The sequence below is a fragment of the Athene noctua genome, chromosome 20 (genome assembly GCF_965140245.1).
Source record: "Athene noctua chromosome 20, bAthNoc1.hap1.1, whole genome shotgun sequence".
Classification (NCBI taxonomy): Eukaryota; Metazoa; Chordata; class Aves; order Strigiformes; family Strigidae; genus Athene; species Athene noctua.
In genome coordinates, this window is record NC_134056.1 from 55905 (window position 1) to 74476 (window position 18572).

At 44.2% G+C, this 18572-nt stretch overlaps 1 protein-coding gene and 2 long non-coding RNA genes across 9 annotated transcripts in view; 1 reads left to right on the forward strand and 2 right to left on the reverse strand.

Moving 5' to 3' along the window:
* Positions 1–8682: 8682 nt before the first annotated feature.
* Positions 8683–11866, reverse strand: LOC141968888 (uncharacterized). The gene is made up of 3 exons (XR_012634946.1): positions 11769–11866; positions 10614–10767; positions 8683–9664 (listed from the first exon to the last, which is right to left on the reverse strand). It is a non-coding gene; the product is annotated as an uncharacterized LOC141968888 (long non-coding RNA).
* The window catches only part of GARNL3 (GTPase activating Rap/RanGAP domain like 3), a 58992-nt gene continuing 52099 nt past the window's right edge, over positions 11680–18572 (forward strand). For 4 of the 7 annotated variants that reach the window (XR_012634945.1, XM_074924142.1, XM_074924143.1 and 1 more), the window contains exon 1: positions 11680–11810. Coding sequence is in view for 6 of the 7 variants with exons in the window: in XM_074924142.1 (XP_074780243.1) it covers positions 11737–11810 (74 nt within the window). In the remaining variant the exon portion in view is untranslated. Of the gene's footprint in view, positions 11811–11954; positions 12241–18572 lie in introns of those variants that run through there. The other 3 variants (XM_074924148.1, XM_074924146.1, XM_074924147.1) reach the window with 3 other exon arrangements.
* LOC141968889 (uncharacterized) lies at positions 14848–18504 on the reverse strand. Its single transcript, XR_012634947.1, has 3 exons — positions 18262–18504; positions 17974–18088; positions 14848–17527 (listed from the first exon to the last, which is right to left on the reverse strand). It is a non-coding gene; the product is annotated as an uncharacterized LOC141968889 (long non-coding RNA).

Here is an 18572-nt window from a genome sequence, read left to right on the forward strand (position 1 = left end):
GTGTTTTGGTATTATAATGAAGCAAAGTTCATCTAAGGTTCAGGATTTCTTCATCGATGTTATGGCAACATTTGCGATCCATCTTTTTTGACAGTGGCTCTGCGATTATCTCTAACAGCTCTGGCTAGGCCCAGGTACCAAACAATAGCGCAGCACTCTTCGTACTGCACAGCTCCAGCACTGCAGAACAGCCCGGCACTGCCTGCACCGCACGGTCAGTGCTCAGGAGAACAGCACAGCACTCGCTGTGCCACACAGCTCTGCATTCAGGAGCCTTGGCACCACATTCCTCTCCAGGGATCGGCAAGGCCAAGCAGGCCGTTGTCAGGTACCTCGCTGTCCATGTCCCTGATGACAATGCTGAGACAGTGCTGATCTTCTGACAGACTCTTACACCACCCTGTGGCTCATCATGGTCATCAGGATGTCACGACCGTTGGTGGTATCCTAGTAAAGAAGAGGAAGAAGAAAAGGAAAAGAGAGAGAGAGAAAATAGAAAGGAAACTACAGTGATCAACTATTTACAAAAGTTAGATTTATGTAACAATTACTATCAAAGCCCTTTATATAAAAGAAGAATTAATGAGGTTTTAAAACATCAATTGATTTGGGGTTATCCACATTGAATGGGACATCAAACATAGTGTGTGTATTCAAGACAGACATCAAACGTGTTAACTGCTTCATCACTCTCCAGGTTATGACGTACAATACTGCTGATAAAGCCAAACTGACCAAAACCAATATCAAGAGAACCACAATGGGGTGACACAACTTATTCAGGATGCCTGTAGCAGTAGACGACCATCCAAAAAGTATGTCCCATCTATGTTCTGCATCCTTTTGCACTCTTTCCAAAACTCGATGTATTTCTTCCACATTGTGTTGAACAGTTATTAAGGGTTTCTGTCCGTTTTCCGTAATTTTTTCCAGAATCTCAACCAAATCCTTGTGTTGGAGTAACTGCTTTACTAAAGTGAGATTCATTCCAATGGGTGTAGGCAGCAATTCATGCATCAACGTGTAATTAGATTGCAAAAGTTGGTGAGATATGACCGGGGCAGAATAAGAAAAGTCACATCCGATAACCTTATTAAAATTGCAAACACAGAAATATGAATGGTTTTTAGTCTCTACAATTACCTTATCCACGGATAAAAAAAATCACAAACAGTCCTCAAACATTCACAGCCTTTGCCAATATATATGAGTACTGTTTCAGGGTTTTCATTAGGATGAATCTCAAAATGACAAATATTTTGTTCAGTATCTAAACAAATATCTTGTGACTCAATTGCATTGCCTTCACAGATAAATCCTTGTTGTTCTCCTACAATGCAAGATGCCAGATTGACAGTTTGCCATTTTTCATTCACCTTTCGGGCCCATACTCTATGCTCAAAAGGATAGAGTACAGTTCCGTTGTGGTTCAACCCTAATGTAACGACAGGATAAATTTGGTGTATGGTGGCATTATATATAGTAAGCACAAAGGTTGTAGCTGTGTTTGTGATAGGGTCATAGGTAAAGTTCACCAGGTTCCACCAGGATTGGAGTTTCTTTTCAAAATCAGTGGCACTGTCCCAAATTATTTTCTGAATTTCAGTAGGGAGAGTGCCTTCTTCACCTTCTCTTACAATTGAGGCAGCTACCGACTGCATCCATATTTGGGCCTGGATACAGCTGAGAGCCAAAGAGAGGTTATTTTTACCACACATAACTTTATGGGAGTACTGTACAGCAGTCAAATTTAGCCAACAATCTAGGTTTTGATTTTTAGTATCATAGCTGCTAATTGATGACAATCAGATGGTGTCATAAGTTGTCCACACAGCACATTTTCTAACAACGACTGTGTAAATGGGGCTAGCAAACGCGCCTCCACAACTGCTTTTCTAACTTCTTTTACTAAAAGCTTAGGTCAGTTTTGCTCCTGAACCAGCAGTCTGTACCAGGAGAGTCGTCCTGCTGGCCCAAGACCAGTATAACATTTTTTTCTCAAAGCCACTGAGACGTTTTCCTTTCTCTCAAGAACTTCTACAGATTATTTTTGCAACTGACAGCTCACCTGCACTTGACGGAGAAAGGGGCAAACTTCAGCTTTTGCACATACTTGTTCTGGTTCTGCAGGAGAGCTGAGCACGCACACGACCGATGTCATCAAGCAATGCCCCTTTATTACAACTAAGAAAGCTCTTTTATAATGTTCTCCCGCACACGTGAGTAACATGCAGTACAAGTCCTCAAGACTGGACAGTTAACTTAGCCCGCACTTTAAACCTTCTTATGACTGGATAAAAAGTGCCACATCAGCCTTGCCAGGCTTCCCACCTTGTGGAACTTCCTCTTCCGTCCCAACCCCTTTGGGAGGTTGTTTGTCTCATCGAGTTTCTCCCCCCTCATTCAGGGTCACATCCTTATCGCATTCTTGTTCGGCTGAGTCTCTTATCACTCTTGTTCTCAGGCAGGATTGCTCACACGTCCATTCTCTTGCAGGAAGTCCTCTAGAAAACCAACAGTAACCATAATCCTAACGGCCCAAACCAAAAAGCTAATGGCCCTAACCCTAAGCTTAACCTTTACACTAAGCCTAACCCTAATGGCCCTAACCCCTAACCCTAAACCTAACCCTAAACTTAATGGCCCTAACCATAATGGCCCTAACCCCTAACCCTAAACCTAACCCTAACCTTAATGGCCCTAACCATAACCATAACCCTGACCAAAACCCTAAAGCTAATGACCCTAACTGTAATGGTAAACCTAATGACACTAAACCTAATCCCTAACACTAACCCCTAAACCTAACCCCTAACCCTAACCCCTAATCGTAACTGTAAACCTAACCCTAATCCTAATCATAACCTGACCCTAATCCTAACGCTAACCCTAACCCTAATGGCGCCCCAAACCTAAACCTAATCATAACCCTAAACCTAACCCTAGGCCCTAACCCTAATCCTAACTGCACACTAACCCTAATGGCACCCTAACTCTAACACTAACCCTAAACCTAACCTAATCCTAAACCTAACCCTAACCCTAATGGAGCCCTAACCCTAACACTAACCCTAACCCTAAGCCTAAACATAACCCTAGGTCCTAACCCTAACCCTAAACGGAACCCTAAACCTAACCCTAATTTCACCCTAAACCTAATCCTAACCCTAAACTTAACCATAACCCTAGGCCCTAACACTAAACCTAGGCCCTAAACTTAACAGTAAACCTAACCCTACTCCTACTTTCACACTAACCTTATCCCTAAACCTAAAACTAACTATAACCCTAGGACATACCCCTTAGCCTAAGACTAAACCTAACCCTAAATGCACCCAAACCCTAACCCCTAACCTAATCCTAACCCTAACCGTAATTGCACCCTAAACCTAACCCTAACGCTAAAACTAACCGTAAATATAGGCCCTAAGGCTAACCCTAATACTAACCCTAACACTAATTTCACTCTGAACCTAAACCTTAGCCTAACATTAACCCTAAACCTAACCCTAACCATAACCCTAGTTGCACCCTAACCCTAACACTAAACCTAACTGTAAACATGTGCCCTAAGCGTAACCTTAATCCTAAGCCTAATATTAATTTCACCCTAAACCTAAACCTAAACTTAAACCTAACCCTAACCATAACCCTAACCGTAATTGCACCCTAAACCTAACCCTAATCCTAAAACTAACCATAAACCTAGGCCCTAACCCTAAACCTAATCCTAACCCTAACACTAGTTGCACCCTAAACCTAAACCTTACCCTAACCCTAATGGCGCCCTAACCCTAACCTTAAAACTAAGGCTAATTGCACCCTAACACTGACCCTACGCCTTAACCCTAACCCTAGGCCCTAACCCTAACCCTAATCCTAATTGTGCCCTAACCCTAACCATAAGCCTAACCCTAGTGATGCTCTAACTTTAACCCTAACCCTAATTGCACCCTAACCCTATCCCTAACCCTAACACTAATCCTAACCCGAATTGTGCCCTAAACCTAACCCTAACCGTAACCCTAGGCCCTAACCCTAACCCTAATGGCACCGTAACCCTAACACTAAAATTAACCCTAAAGCTAACCCGAATGGCACCATAACGCTGACCCTAACCCTAACCCTAACACTAGGCCCTAATCCTAACCCTGATGGCGCCCTAACCCTAACTCTATCCCTAACCCTAACACTAATCCTAACCCTAATTTTGCCCTAACCCTAACGGCGCTCTATCCCTAACTGTAACCCTAACCCTAACCCTAACGGCGCCCTATCCTTAACCCTATCCCTAATTGTGCCCTAACTCTAACCCTATCCCTAACACTAATCCTAACCCTAATTGTGCCCTAAACCTAACCCCAACCCTAGTCCCTAAGCCTAACCCTAACTGCATCCTAACCCTAAACCTAACCCTATTCCTAACAATAAACGTAACCCTAACCCTAAACTTAACCCTAACCCCTAACCCAAACCCTAACCCCTAACACTAACCCTAAACCTAACCATAATCCTAATCCTAACCCTAACTCTAATCACCCTCACCCTATACCTAACCCTAAGCCTAACCCTAACCCTAATGGCCCTAACCATAATGGCACCACTAACCCTTACCCTAATACTATACCTAACCCTAACCCTAAAGCCTAACCCTCACCCTAAGGCCCTAATCCTAACCCTAATCTAACCCTGACCCTAACCCTACCCCCAATGGCATCACTAACCCTAACCCTAACACTATACCTAACCCTAACCCTCACCCTAACCCTAAGGCCCTAATCCTAATGCTAACCTAACCCTAACCCTAACCCCTAACCTTAATGGCCCTAATCCTAACCCCTAACCCTCACCCTAACCCTAACCCTAAGGCCCTAACCCTCATCCATAGCCTATTAGTAATAAAACAGCTTTAGGGTGAGTTTCCACAGTGAAACTAAACAGTAAGGTTAAACAATTGAACAATATGTGGACCCTGCCATGACACAGCCTCCTATTATTAGAACTACTTTCTGCCTCTCTGCACAGTCACATTATTTGAACACACAGAAACTTGGACATGTTTTACTCCGTGGGAATATCTGCCTTCTTTGCTAGCATATTTGGTCACTTTAGCAGTATCAAAACTGCAAAATTGCATGTAGATTGTTTTGGGGAGAAAAGGCAGAGCATGAAAGGCAATTGTAAAAAAGAAAACTAGGTCTGAAGCAGAGTATTAATATCCAAAATGTGAAAAGATCCTTTTCTTTTTATTGTGATGTCATTGACAAATGAACTTTTTTTAAAACACAGCATATACCCATGTTACTGAGTCCATGGAGCAGTTTGGATACTACCCACTGTCCTGGTTCAGCTAGGATAGGGTTAAGTTTCTCCCAAGCAGGGGGAAGGGATCTCCAGCCGGGTTATTCATACCATGCTGATGTCAGGTCCGGCGCAGCAGCGTGGGAAGCTTTCCTTTGTGGCTTTGGTCGCGGGAAGCTGTGTCCACTGCAGTATTTCTCTGTATATCTTTTGTCTTGTTTACTGTTATTACTGTTTATTGTTGTTATCATTGCTACTGTTGTTGTTCAGATTGTTATTTATCACACTGTTGTATTAAAGCTCTTTTTATTTCAACCCCAGGGTTTGTGCCTCACTTCCAGCCTGACCAGCTGAGGGTGAGGGATGGGCAACGGCAACATGGTCTCCGGTCCCAGCAGGGCCTAAACCAACACACCCATGCACCCCCGCCTTAAGTGACACAGCATAAATATGCAACAGCAACTACACTGAGATAATTACCCATTCAGAATGGTGGCATCTGACTGCAAAACCCTGCTCTGACATGAGTCCTTCCAACCTCAAAGAGCCCCGTGTATTCTTCTCAGAGTCTGGCAGTGCTTATGCCACAGGGGAACTCCTTGCTGGATGTTACAAACACTGGACAATCTGAGAGACTCTTCTCAAACACAGAGGCAGAAGAGATGGTTAGAACAAATGAAGTAACAGAAGAAGCAGCTGAAGGCTTAGTAACTGTTCTAACGCTGCTGGATTTGGAGCCCAGTGCACTGCTGGATTAGATCTCTGGTTAGAAGCATCTCAGCATCATTAACAGCCTCTTTCTTGAAAACAGCTGACTGATTAGTAATCTTATTTACAATCCTATTAGCAGAGACAGAAAATGTTTTTTGTTGTAGGTGGCCCAGCAGCATGCGCAATGGCATCAGGGCTGGAATGACCAGTCTTACGTTCAATGTTTTCTTCTAGGGATACCTGCTCCAGAGGGCGTCTTGCTGATGTATGATGTGATGAAGACACAGGTGCTTGAGTGGGCAGCTGGCTAGTGGTGGCTGCAACTCTTCACTAACATGTTCTTACTCTTTCCCAGAGATGTAGAGACCACAGTTGATTTGTTCTCTCTGGCAGCTGGAGGCAGCACCATGTTTGGATCAGATGGGATAGCTGACGTTAGCAGGCGAAACCCTTTTTTTTTGTAAGTGAAGTGGTGAGATAATCATTCTTGTCTGTAGAGAGAGAAGTCATGGCTAATGAAGATTGTGATGTGGTCTGTGTCAATTTAGGCTGTCTCTCAAGAGCAACAATAGATCCAACATAGGTGGTTGTAGTAGAGTTAAAATTACCTTATTCCCAAGATCTGCTGGGGGAAGTTGCTGCATCCTCATGTTAAACATGGCTGACAGAGACAAGCTTGTTTCCAAGAATTTACCAGTTCCTATTTTTCTTGCGCTTGTGCTGATTTCAGTTGGCTTTGTATTTTCTCCCATATTGGCCTGTGAAAAGAGTTTAGTAGGGGCTCGATGGATTTGGTCACGTTTTGTGGCTGATAGCAGGGAAACATGTGTAGACACAGGTGAAGGCAGGCTTGCAGGATTGGTCCCTCTTGCCGTGTCTGGTTCTGCCTACAGGCAGTTTCCCTACGGTGTGCAGGTGGAGGGAGCTTTTAATTGCGAGGCTCCGACTGCCAGGGGAGTTTTTAATTGCGAGGCTCCAATTACCACAGGAGTTTTTAATTGCGAGGCTCTGATTGCTGTCACGGGGTTACTCGCCTGTGGCAGCACTAACTGCCACAGAAGCAACATTGCTGACAGTGGGTCTGGCCGGGCTGTGCCAGCGGCTGCTCCAAGCGGTACTGGATCCCGACCGGGGCAGGTGCGCAGTGGCGAGGAGAAGCATCCGCCGGTGTACCCTGTCGAGTTGTTTCGCTGGGTAGTAGTGTGTTATTTTAATGGCGTGGTTAAATAATTTGCTGTTATTGAATGCAGCCAGCAAATGAGTCGTGCCCGGGGAGGATTCCAGTTCTCTGTGGCCTCAAGAAAAAGAAAAGGGAGACAAAGCGCTGAAAGCAGCAGCTGAGGCAGAAGGAAAGGTTAATTACTCTTCTAAATAACGATTTCGTATTATGCATTAGAAACCAAATTAGGAGTACTGTAATTACCATAATTATAAGGAGATATTATGATAGTAAACTGCTCCCAATTAATATTCTATTTCTGCCTCACACCAGGAAATTTTTATGATGATGATACTGCTTGGGCACCATTAATACAAAAATTTAACATTGCTGTTATTAAATAAAGCATTAATGACACCTAATTAGTGTTCTAAATGTTTTTAAAATTTAGCTTAATTGTGCACTAATCAAATTTAATTTGCACTGGTTTTACTTTTATTTTAGCCCTAGTTGGAAGTAGTTAATATCTGGGGAGGCATCCCCAAAAATGGTTATGTTTCAGTTTGGGTGGTCATAAACACTGTGTTAGTTTTCTAATTTTATTTTAAATCTAAACCTTTTAATGTTGTTAGTTCTCATTGAGAATCATTGCCACCTGTGAATTTTCTTAATACCTACATTTGAACACAACTGTTATTGAATGACTCATTTTTATTTCTCTTTATTTAAAAATCTGAAGATTCAATTACTGTTTTCTAGGAAGGAATCATCATTGCCTCTGAACTTACACCTGTGTATTAATACTTGTGATGGTTTGACTTTGGCCAAGTCGCTCTATCACTTCCCCCCACACACACCTTTTCCCCTTTTTTTCTCAACAGGGCAAAGAGGGGAAAGAAGATAAACTAACCCTTGTGGGTGAAATAAAAGCAGTTTTAATATAAGCGAAATGAAGCAAAAGTCCACGCGCGGAAGCAAAAGCAAACAGATTTATTCTCTACTTCCCATGGACAGGTGATGTCGGGCCTTCTCAGGAAGCAGGGCTCCAATACGCGTAGTGGTTGCCTCGGAGGACCAAGGGTGACCCCACCCCCTTCCTCCTTTCTCCCAGCTTTATACTGAGCAGACGTCACATGGTATGGAATATCCCTTTGGTCGGTTCGGGTCAGCTGTCCTGGTTGTGTCCCCTCCCAAGATCTTGCTCACTCCGTCCCACTGGGGGAAATATCAGAAAGAGCCTTGGTGCTGTGTAAGCACTGCTCAGCAGTAGCCACAACACCAGGGTGCTATCAACACCCTGCCAGCTCCCAGCATAAACCACAGCACCATGGGGGCTGCTGTAGGGGAAAACCAATTCCAGTTCAGCCAGACCCAGTACAATACTTAATACTTATTAACCACTACCAGTTAGCTTTCTATTTTCCTTTTAAATTTTAAAACTTTTTTGTTTCCAGTTGGGAGTCATTAATGTGTGCAATACATTTAATAATGGCTATAAGTTTAGCTATTAATGACTCTTAACTTTATCACTTAAAAAAAGATTGTTAAATTATCTATTTTTAATTACAATACATACTGAGAATAAGTAATAGCTATGATTAGATTTAGTCATGACTCATCTCTAAATACATTTCCTCTATTTGCACTCTAACATTTTAATCATCACTTTACTACTAAGTGGGATTAACTAGCACCTGTAATTCCTTTTTTTAACACTAACTAGAGATGTTTCTCTACACACATTAATCCCAATTAATGCTCTATTATTTGTATTTTGCTGCTTGTAATTTTATAATATAAATCAGGAGTAATTACTGTCTGTACCGTTTTGCATAATAGCCTGGGCATTATTTATTCATGAAACCCATTCTGGCAATTGTTGTTTAAGTTTTTATTCTAGATGTTTTAAAGTAAATAATAAGTACTAAAAACTAAAAAAGAAACCAGGAACATCGGAAATCCCAAGAAAAACAACAGGGCACCATGGTGTGACAAGGGCTTCAGTCCACTCAGTCGCTCCAGGATTTTGCACTTCAGCTCTGCCAGCCCTTTTTTCTGGGAATCCCAGATTCCTGGGGGAACAAACGTGCATGCGGCAGATACACTGCAGCATCACGCCGCTGGCTGTGCCACCAGTGCTGGCCGTGCCCGACTGTCACCAACTGTGCCTACAGGAGCCTGAGCAACTGCTTCCCCCTTGGCCAGCGACACTTCCGGCAACACCCACGATGGTGCCGAGACCACGGGAACACGGCGGGGACGAAGGCAAGCTGCGGCGAGGACAGACACATCATGACAGGTACGATGTGTAATGCTGAAATGCCACGCCGGGTCACACACACAGCAGTGGAGAGAATTTTATTCTCTACGAGACATGCAGCCGTCCTTCGCGTCTTCACAACTCTCTTTGTGGCACCATTGCCTCCGCCATGGGATTCCTGGGCGGAAAATGAGCAAGTTCTGCACGTTGCGGTGCGCCCTCGCCTTCCGCACCTGCGCACAAGAATAGCCGCCCACTGGTCAGGCGATACCAGAAAGCACAAAGCTCCTCGAAGGAATTTGCAGTCCCACAACACAGTTACACTTCACAGCCCGAGCCTCCTCTGTGCTGGGCATCTGCTTCACCTCCACACACCCATCCACAGTCAGACCCACAGCCATCTCCCTGCGGCCCGTCACCGCATTACATACAGCAGAACAGCCAGGACCAGAGGGAAGACAAAAAAAATACTGGGGGGGGGAACAAAAAACCTCTCTGGATGGGGAGGCACAGCAGCACGCCTCCCGCTCTGGCCTCTGTTTGCAGTGCGCCAAGCACCAGACCAAGGAACGGATGGCTGCCAGAGGCGACACCACCTGCCCCTTTGCTGCAGCTCTGTACATTGCACCTACAACCTGACCAGGTTGGTAATTAAACTTCATTTTACTAGGCTGAATGCAAACCTTTCTTTAAATAGATATAAATAACTTAAGATGATATGAAGTTACATGGGAAAGTAGTTCATTAAATGTAGTACCAACAGAAATGGTGCGCTTTTCCTGTATAGCACCTACTAATGCAGAATGTAAAACCTGCCAAGAGAGAAGCATTTGTTGCAACAGGTAATATTCTTCCTGCAGTCACTAACAACAGTTAAACAGCTAAAACCTTTGTCTCTGGCCTAAAGACTAACCAGAAAATGCCTTAGAACAAAGGTAAAATACTACAGCTAGGGAAATACTTCTTATTATATAAAACAGTAATTATTCTTTTAGTCTTTACCCACATTCTGAACATTTGTAGTTCAAGCTGACAAACTGCTTGGCGCATCACTCAAATTGCCACTGCTTAGCAAATGTGTTGTCCTGCTCAGTACCCCCACTCAGCTTCCATCTTAAACACTGCCCCCTTCAGCTCCTTCCACCCAGCAGCATTCCCCATCCCCAACTAGGACACAACCACCTTTCACCCATTCAGCCTCCCTCATGTGCCACACTGCCACAGGACTTGGCTATGCCCACGGTGCAAGTCTGAGCGTGTCATCCACAGCTGGCCACAGATCTCTGCAGCGCTCCCAGCTGTGCTGCTCCTTCGATGCCAGGCTGTACGTCAGCACCTGCAAAACAAAGAACAGCTACCGAGCAGTCCGGCAACTGCACAGCCTTTGCAGAACTATCCTGCTCTGAGGCCTGTAATTGTCCGCACAATTAAGAGCGACTCTACACCGCTCGGGTCACCTCCTCCAGCTCCACTTCATTGGCAGGATGTCACATAGCCATCGGGGACTGTCAGGCTCACTTAAGTACCCAGCTAACTCCAGCCTTTGGTAGATGGTGACACTCACAGAAACAGCAGCACAGACCGAGACTGCAGCGCTAGAAGCGTTTCTCCGACTGAGCACGAAAGTGCACGCACCCAGTGCAGAAAGGGGAAACAAGCTGTCACCTCTCACCCGCCTGGCCTCTCTGCCGCCAGCAGAAGGAAAGCCGGGGCGCCTCACCGTGCCTGAGCACTACCCCTTCAGCGCCCCACCGCCAGAAGCGTGCCCCCCGCCCCCGGGAGAGCGAGGAAGAGTGCCCGCCCGGCGCCCCTTGCCCAGCCCGCTGCCACCCCGAGCCCGTTCACGCTTCTGCGCCCATGGCAGCCCGAGTGCCTCCTCCGCGACGGGCGCCGGCACTACTGCCGCAGCACCCGGCGCCGGCGGCCAGGCTTTCGGACCGCTCGGGAAGCCAAGCCGAGGCCAGGGCGCCCGCCAAGACAAGATGCAAACCACGGCCTCTAAAGGCGCCGGGGGGACTGAGCTAACGGGAAGCGGACCCCGGCCCGGGCAGCGGCACGCTGAGGGCTCCGCTTCCCGCCCCCCGCAGCAGGCAGCGCTGCGCCCGCCCCGCCCCCGCGGACCCGCGGACTCTAGGACCCGGCGGCCGGCGCGGGCCGAGGCGCCGCGGCCTGCGCCCCGGTCCGCCGCCGAGGGCCCCCAGGCTGCCGAGGCGCCGCGCCGCCGCGGCGGGGGCGAGGGGCGGGAGAGCCGCAGCACGCCCCGCAACAGCGGGGGCAGCGCCGAAATCGACGGGAGCGCGCCCCGATGCCCTTCTCAGGCGCGCCGGGCAGCCTCACCGCCAGCTGCTGCTGGTGCCCGGCGCCTCTGAGAGTGCTCTGGTAACTACCGGGCGCGGGAGCTCCGCGAGCAGCGGGCGCTCGGCCGGCGGGGCGGCGCCCGAAGCGCCGCCGCCCCGGGAGCGCGGGCGGCGGGCGGGCCGCGGGCGTGGCGGTGCCGGGCGGCCCCTCGGCGGGGCTGCCGGGGGGCCACGGGTGCGGAAGCCGCTGCCCGGCGGGGGCCGGGCGAGGGGCGCATTCTCCCGGTCCTTCGGCTGCGGCCTGCCCGACCTGGTGGTGACCCTGAACGCGAGACACGGGAGAAAGCGCCTTCAGGGACCTGTCTTAAATAAACCGACAAACAGAAAATCTCTGAAGAACTCCTCCGAATGAGGTCTGGGTGAACCTCCAACCCTTGATAAGGCTACGTTTTCTTTTTTTGACATCTGTGTTCTGTTTTCAATTGTACTTGCGTCTTTGTATCTATGTACAGGTAGGCATGTGCACGTATTCTCAGAAACATAAGTCTCGCCTATGGGAAAAGAAATACTCGTCCTTTGACCTAAAAATCACACAAAGCTGTACTAAGAACTGTACAGATGAATTGTTCAATTTGGGAAATTTAGAATTTTTTTTAAAGAAAAGGCATTCTATTGTTTTCTTGAAAACTGGTATCTTTTTTTTTCCTTGATCCACTGCTTCGCTGAGGTATTTAAAATATTTTAATTACTGAGAATAATTGCTTTTATGGAAAGAGCTGGCTCAACCAGTTACCTGCAAAAATATAGTGTGCTCTCAGTGAAGTTTCCAGTGCATTTTAGAAGATAATTACTTTAGTTCTAGCTTTGAAATACACCTTTTTTTTTTCTTTTTTTTTTTTCCCCCAGAATAAATACAGTTTAGTCGTCATGGGTTTTTTTCTCCCTAAGTTACACATTTTGTGCATTAGCCTTCTTATAAATATTAATTGAAGTTTTATCCCCATGTTGTAGTTGCCCTTGGTTGTTGTTTTTTTCCTAACAGCCAGCATTCTGGCTTGGGATTTACTGGCTTTACTGGATTTTATTTGGATTTTCACTCCTCTTTGCATCAGCTGTGTCACTTCAAGAACTTTTTCCTCATTTCTAGTAAGCCAGAACTGTCATTGATACACCAAATTCTTCACTGCACACAGAGATTTTGCCTGTCTGCTGGGCATCAAATGTGATGCTGACTACACTTCAGAGAATGCTATTGTGGCACTTTCGGTTTCTTACTTATAAGTAAAATTTTTATTTTAGTATTTCATCTGTGCATGAATTGTGATGACTGGCTTTTCCTCAGTATTCAGTACAGTATTGTCTAGATGTGTCTTGAATTCCGTTGCTTTTCATTTGGCAGCCCACTACTTTGGTTGCATAGGGAGAATGGAACTCATTCTGTTGTGGTATCTAGACTTGAGAGCAGCATTCCATAGCAAATCTGATGTATGTTCTTGTCTGTCATGGAACTGACTATTTTCTGCTACTTGCAGGCGTACTGAATGGTGTACTGTCACTCTCTGCAGATGACTAAAATTATGTTATACCTTTACAATCCATTAAATGATCAGGGTATAACAGGGTAGTAAGAAGCATCTGAGGGTCTGCTCCTTCTGGGTCCCTTGCCTTGCTAGTACTGTAGGCTTGTCTGGAAATCTTTTTTGCTCAGCATTAAATTATTTTCTTTCTTCCTCTGTGCCGATCATTGTAATTTTTAAGGTCTTTATCCATTTTTTCACCAAGCAAATGCATATGTAGCTGGTTTAAGAGCTTACATGAAGTACTCTCATTCTATACAGTTGTTTTGTAAGCAGGCTGGACTTTGGCCTTGTGAAAGCCTTCAGAGATGGCAAGTATGCTATGCTGAGTGCAGAGTCTTGAACTTGTCCAGGCAGTGGCCAGTCCATGCCACTTCAGGTCTACACGGGTCCATTGAACGCACAGTTTGAAGGGGAAAGCTTGGAAGTAGTAATGGTGAGTAAAGTTTGGCTATGCACTAGAAATGTTTCTGTCTGGATGGAAGGTAATGCAGATTATCTGGTCAAGATTTGAGAGGTCTGAATTCCACCTATGTCCCTAACTGACTAAATACATTTGAAGGTCCAAAACCAGTGAGATGATAGAAAATCCTGGCTATGTGGACTTAAGTAGAATTTGAGCCATCTTACTCTAGTCTTGTATGTGCCCAGGGTTTTCATGACTTCATTACTTCCTCTGCAAACATTTAAAAAAACCCAAACTTCACTTGTGGCTTAGTCTGTTTTGGAGAACTTTGCTTCTAGACTTGTCTTTTTGTGTAGCTATCCAGTTGTGAAAAGAGGAGCAGTTTGATTTTGTCTAATAAAAAGAAATCAAACATAGCTTCTCTTTTTGGATCATTGTATGCTATGTAAGTACTTCATGCTTCAGAAGAACATGAGAGATACATCACCAATGGAGAGTTACAAAATGGTTTTGTTATAAAGTTCATCCTTTTAAAGTGTCGCTAAAAGTGAGTTTGTGCTCTTTTAGGAAAGTCAAGGAGATAAAATGGATTGATAGAGTTATTTTGAAATCTTAGTTGTAGTGTTACTTGTTAGTCTGAAATAGACCAGCTATATTCCCATCTAAGAGTCTGCAATCATTTTTAAGGTCTATTCCTTGTTTGCAAGGTGCTGAGGATCTTATCTGTCCTGAAGTTTGTTGGAAAGTAAACTTGTTTTACAATGCCTTAACAAAAGTAATGATGAAGAGTCCTTGTTTTGAGAGAATAGGCCTATTTGAAATCACTGACAGTACAGATATCACAAGTCTGGTGAACAGAGTTCTTTGTATGTCTTTATATAATCCATACAAAATGGACTCAATGACCCATGCTATTATAAAGGTGGAAGCAGATTAAGGGAGATGTGATTCTGGAAATTAAACGAAGAAAGTCGAGGTTCATTCTGATGAACCTTAAGGTTTATTAACATCCTGTATCTTTTTCATTGAATAACTTCTTTTTCTTAGTATTCCCATAATTCTCTTTCTTGGACTTTATAATTCATAGGCTGTGGGCTTTTTTGTCTGTCCCTTTCTTTAAAAATTCTCTGTTTCTCAGTACATATCCTTATAAAATCCATTTTTATATATTGTGTTGAGGCTTTTTTCTTTTGGGGGAAGTATGGAACTTGACATATAATCAGCAGTAATTACAAATAAAGGTAAGGCAGTTCTGCTGTTTGTGTCTCCGCCAGCCTCTTACTGCAGAGACATGCTGCATCAGGCGACAGAATACTAGAAACATCTATCATTGCTAAAAGCTGCTAACAGAAATCCAGAATTTTAGCTAGACAGCATCCAAAGCAAATTAATTTGTAGCATAGCTCTTTAGATGCTCTGTTTTCTTAATTTGCCACTACCTGTCTCAATTCCATTTTTATGTGCTTCTTGTCTGAGAAAATGGGAAAAGGATTGTTGATAGCATGTTGTAAGGGAGGCAGCCCTATGTGTAAAGAATATTGTGGGTTTTATCATGTTAAAGATTTTTTGCATCTTTGGAATCACAGCATACTATAGAAATTTTCTCCTTTTTTTCAAACATTTAAAACAAACTTCAGACTTCAATTTTTGTGGCTCTTTTTCATGCAGGGGCTCTGTGCTCTCATTCCACTCTGGCTGGAATTTTAGCACACTGTTAGACTTCGGTACGGCTTAAGACACGTGCAGAAATTTTTCAGGCTTTCCAGTTCAGGAGGCATACGTAGAAAGAAACTGACCGAGGAAAAGCTTTGCTAGCAATTGCTAAGCTCTGTGCAGAAGCAGGGTGTGTTTCTTTGCTGTTTGAAAGAGTGGTTGTGTTTTAAAAGCTGGTATTCTTCAGTATGACAGAGGGACACCACAGAGCACATACTTGGAGTGAATGCATGTATTCATATTAACTGTTTTATAACTAGTGCACAGAAGGGTACGGGGTAAATGACAACTGCATTAAAGTGGAAATTAAGTACTTTAGGTGGAAGGTTCTTTCTGCTTTGTTATTTCTGTGGAAGTCGGTTCTTCTGAAGGAACAAGATAAATGAAGCCTCGTTTTTGGCAATCTTGTAAAGCAATGCAGATATTTAGAAAGAAGGAAAATTGTGGCTGAGTACAAAATACTGAGTAGGGGTTATTGTTTCTTTCAATAAAGACTTTTATTTCTTTAATATAGAAGTTCCTTTTAAGTTCTTTTACTGGCTATGCATTCTTATGTTCATTAGGGTATTTCTTGCTACAAAAGCAGTCAGCTTTGAGTTTACAGTGGTTTTAGCTGAAATGTACTTTCAAGTGGCACATGGTTAGAATTGTGTTCAGACATTTGAGTTAAGATGCAATGGGCTCTATACAGGTAGCCTACAAACAAATGAGATATTCTTTACAGTGTGTTATTTTACTGGTCTAAAATCAGTTATTTCCATTGATTTCTAAAACTGGAAGATCTTTTCCATGCATGGGAGATAATCCTTCAAAACCACAAAAAATATTTAGTGATACAGTTAACTAGTACAAAACATTGTTTGCAGTAATTAACCAGTTACCTTATTGGAGTTTCTTACCTGTAGACATAGGGGGTTTTGTATTTAATTTTTAAAAACAAAGGTGTGGTGCGAAGGTGGAGATTCCTATTTCCTGTCAGCTTTGACTATTTATCAGGGGACAGATATAGAGAATTGACACGTCCATATGTTTAACATTGAATAAAAGCACAATAATATAGTTAATGAAGGAAAATTATTCCAAAAATTGCTGTGTTCTAATTTAAATTTGATGGCATTATTTCTAGCTGGAAGAACTATGAAATGCTACAGTTAACTGTATGTGAAGAGGTGTTACTCTAAGAGTGCCCCATGCATGGAATATTCTCACCGTATTTTAACACTGGGGTTATAAACTAAAAAAAAAAACAAAAAAAAAAAAAACAAAAAAACTAAAAACCCACACAACATATTTAAGTCTTGCTTCTTGAGCATTATGTTACAGACTTGGATGCAGCCATCAACTGCCTGTGGACAGAGATATGCTTCACTAGGAATAACAGCCGGTTTTCAGTGAGAGCCTGGGTGTATGAGTACCATTTTTAGATTTGGACCTGAGGTGCCGTTGCCAAACTGAGCAGCTGTGGGACATGAAACTTGTAGATGGGACACATAGGTGGTCCTACGTGATGACGTGATGTTCAGAATAATAGTATGCTGGGTTCCAGATGCATTTTATCACTTTATTCATGCTTGCACTTTGCTCAAACCAATCTATCATTAAACTCACAATCCAACTGTATCCTGCTAATTCCCTGGTTAACCAGAAAGACTGTCTCTCTACCGTTTTTGAGAGGTTTTCTTCCTTTTTTTTACCCCAAGTTCCTTTATTGAGCAGCTGATAGCGTGACTCCTCAAACACAATGGCAGAACTGACAGCAACGGGTGATGCTGTGACAGCGAAGGAGGAGTAAGTAACTGGTGGAGGGTGCAGACCCAGATGGAATTGCTGCCAGAGGATGCCTTGTGAAGCAATCACCAGGTGTCAATATGTTGGAAACTTCGCTTATAGAAGATCTAGATGGGTCTTAAAAGTTTCAGCACTCTACGTTGTCTGAATTCTTTTAAGGCAAGGCTTGACAGAATTCCTCAGCAGTACATCACCAGTTTGAGTCCAGTCTGGATCGCATTAATTAAAAGTTGCTCTTTGGTGGCTTCTACTTATGATGTCCTTCTACTGCAGGGTGTCCTTTGTCCTCTTTTGTCACTCTTCATTTTCTAGTGGCTGACAGAATAAGCAGAGAGACTCAGAACAATCAGAATTCTGGAAACTGAGCTGTCTTTTAACACTAATCTTTTCATTAAATGCAAACCTCAAAGTAGAGTTTTAGTGTGTTACCTGAAGTTACTGTTTTGTAATAATTGGTGTATAGAAAGATAAAAATAGAGAAACAATCACATAATGTAGAAACTAATTACGGTTTACTACATGGACAGCTGCAGTATTTAATAATACACAGTAATGCACTGCAGTTCATTACCAACCATACAGGCAATCGAAATTACTGAATAACTTTGTCTAAACAGAATACAGTCATCCGGGTTACGATTACCCAAGATACAAGTTGTTACTCTAGCAAAACAGTGGTTCATCTTTAGTCATAGTAGCTGATTGTAGTATTGGTTTCAACTCCCACTGAGAAGTTTTAAAATAAGGCCTCACACGGTCACCTTGCCATGCTTTAACTCCCAGTGTGGGTGGGTGCTCAAACCTCACTCCAGGGTTAATGTCACGGGACAAGCATAGACTGTGTTTACCTCCTGAAAAGGCAGAGAACGATGGTATCTGTGTAAAAGGAGAAAACAGAGGGAAGACCTTCACACACTTGAAATCACTGCTGTTTTGTCATGTGTTATACTTTCAATGTCACCCTGGTAGAGATCATTTAAGACTCAATTGCGATTAAGGGGGCCCGTGCAGGCTAGAAAGCCAAAGCCTGTGCCTGCATGCTGTCTGACCTCTCGCCTTTGTTGAAGTGTTACTGAACTGAGCTGTCATTCCTTCCCCGCTAAGGTCTTGGCAACTGGCTGGTCGTGGCTGGACGTGAGGGAGACTTCGGTCGGTGAGACGACTCTGACCTGTCGGTGAGCGTGTTGAGAACCTTTCACGTGCCTTGGCCGAGGCCAGAGTAGCAGCGCGAAGTTCTCGAGCGCAGCAGAGACCGCAGGCGGCTGCGGAGCTGGCAGCGGGGTTTGCGCCTGTTAAATAGCAACAGCTCCGGGCGAGCAGCTCCGGGCGAGCAGCTCCGGGCGAGCAGCTCCGGGCGAGC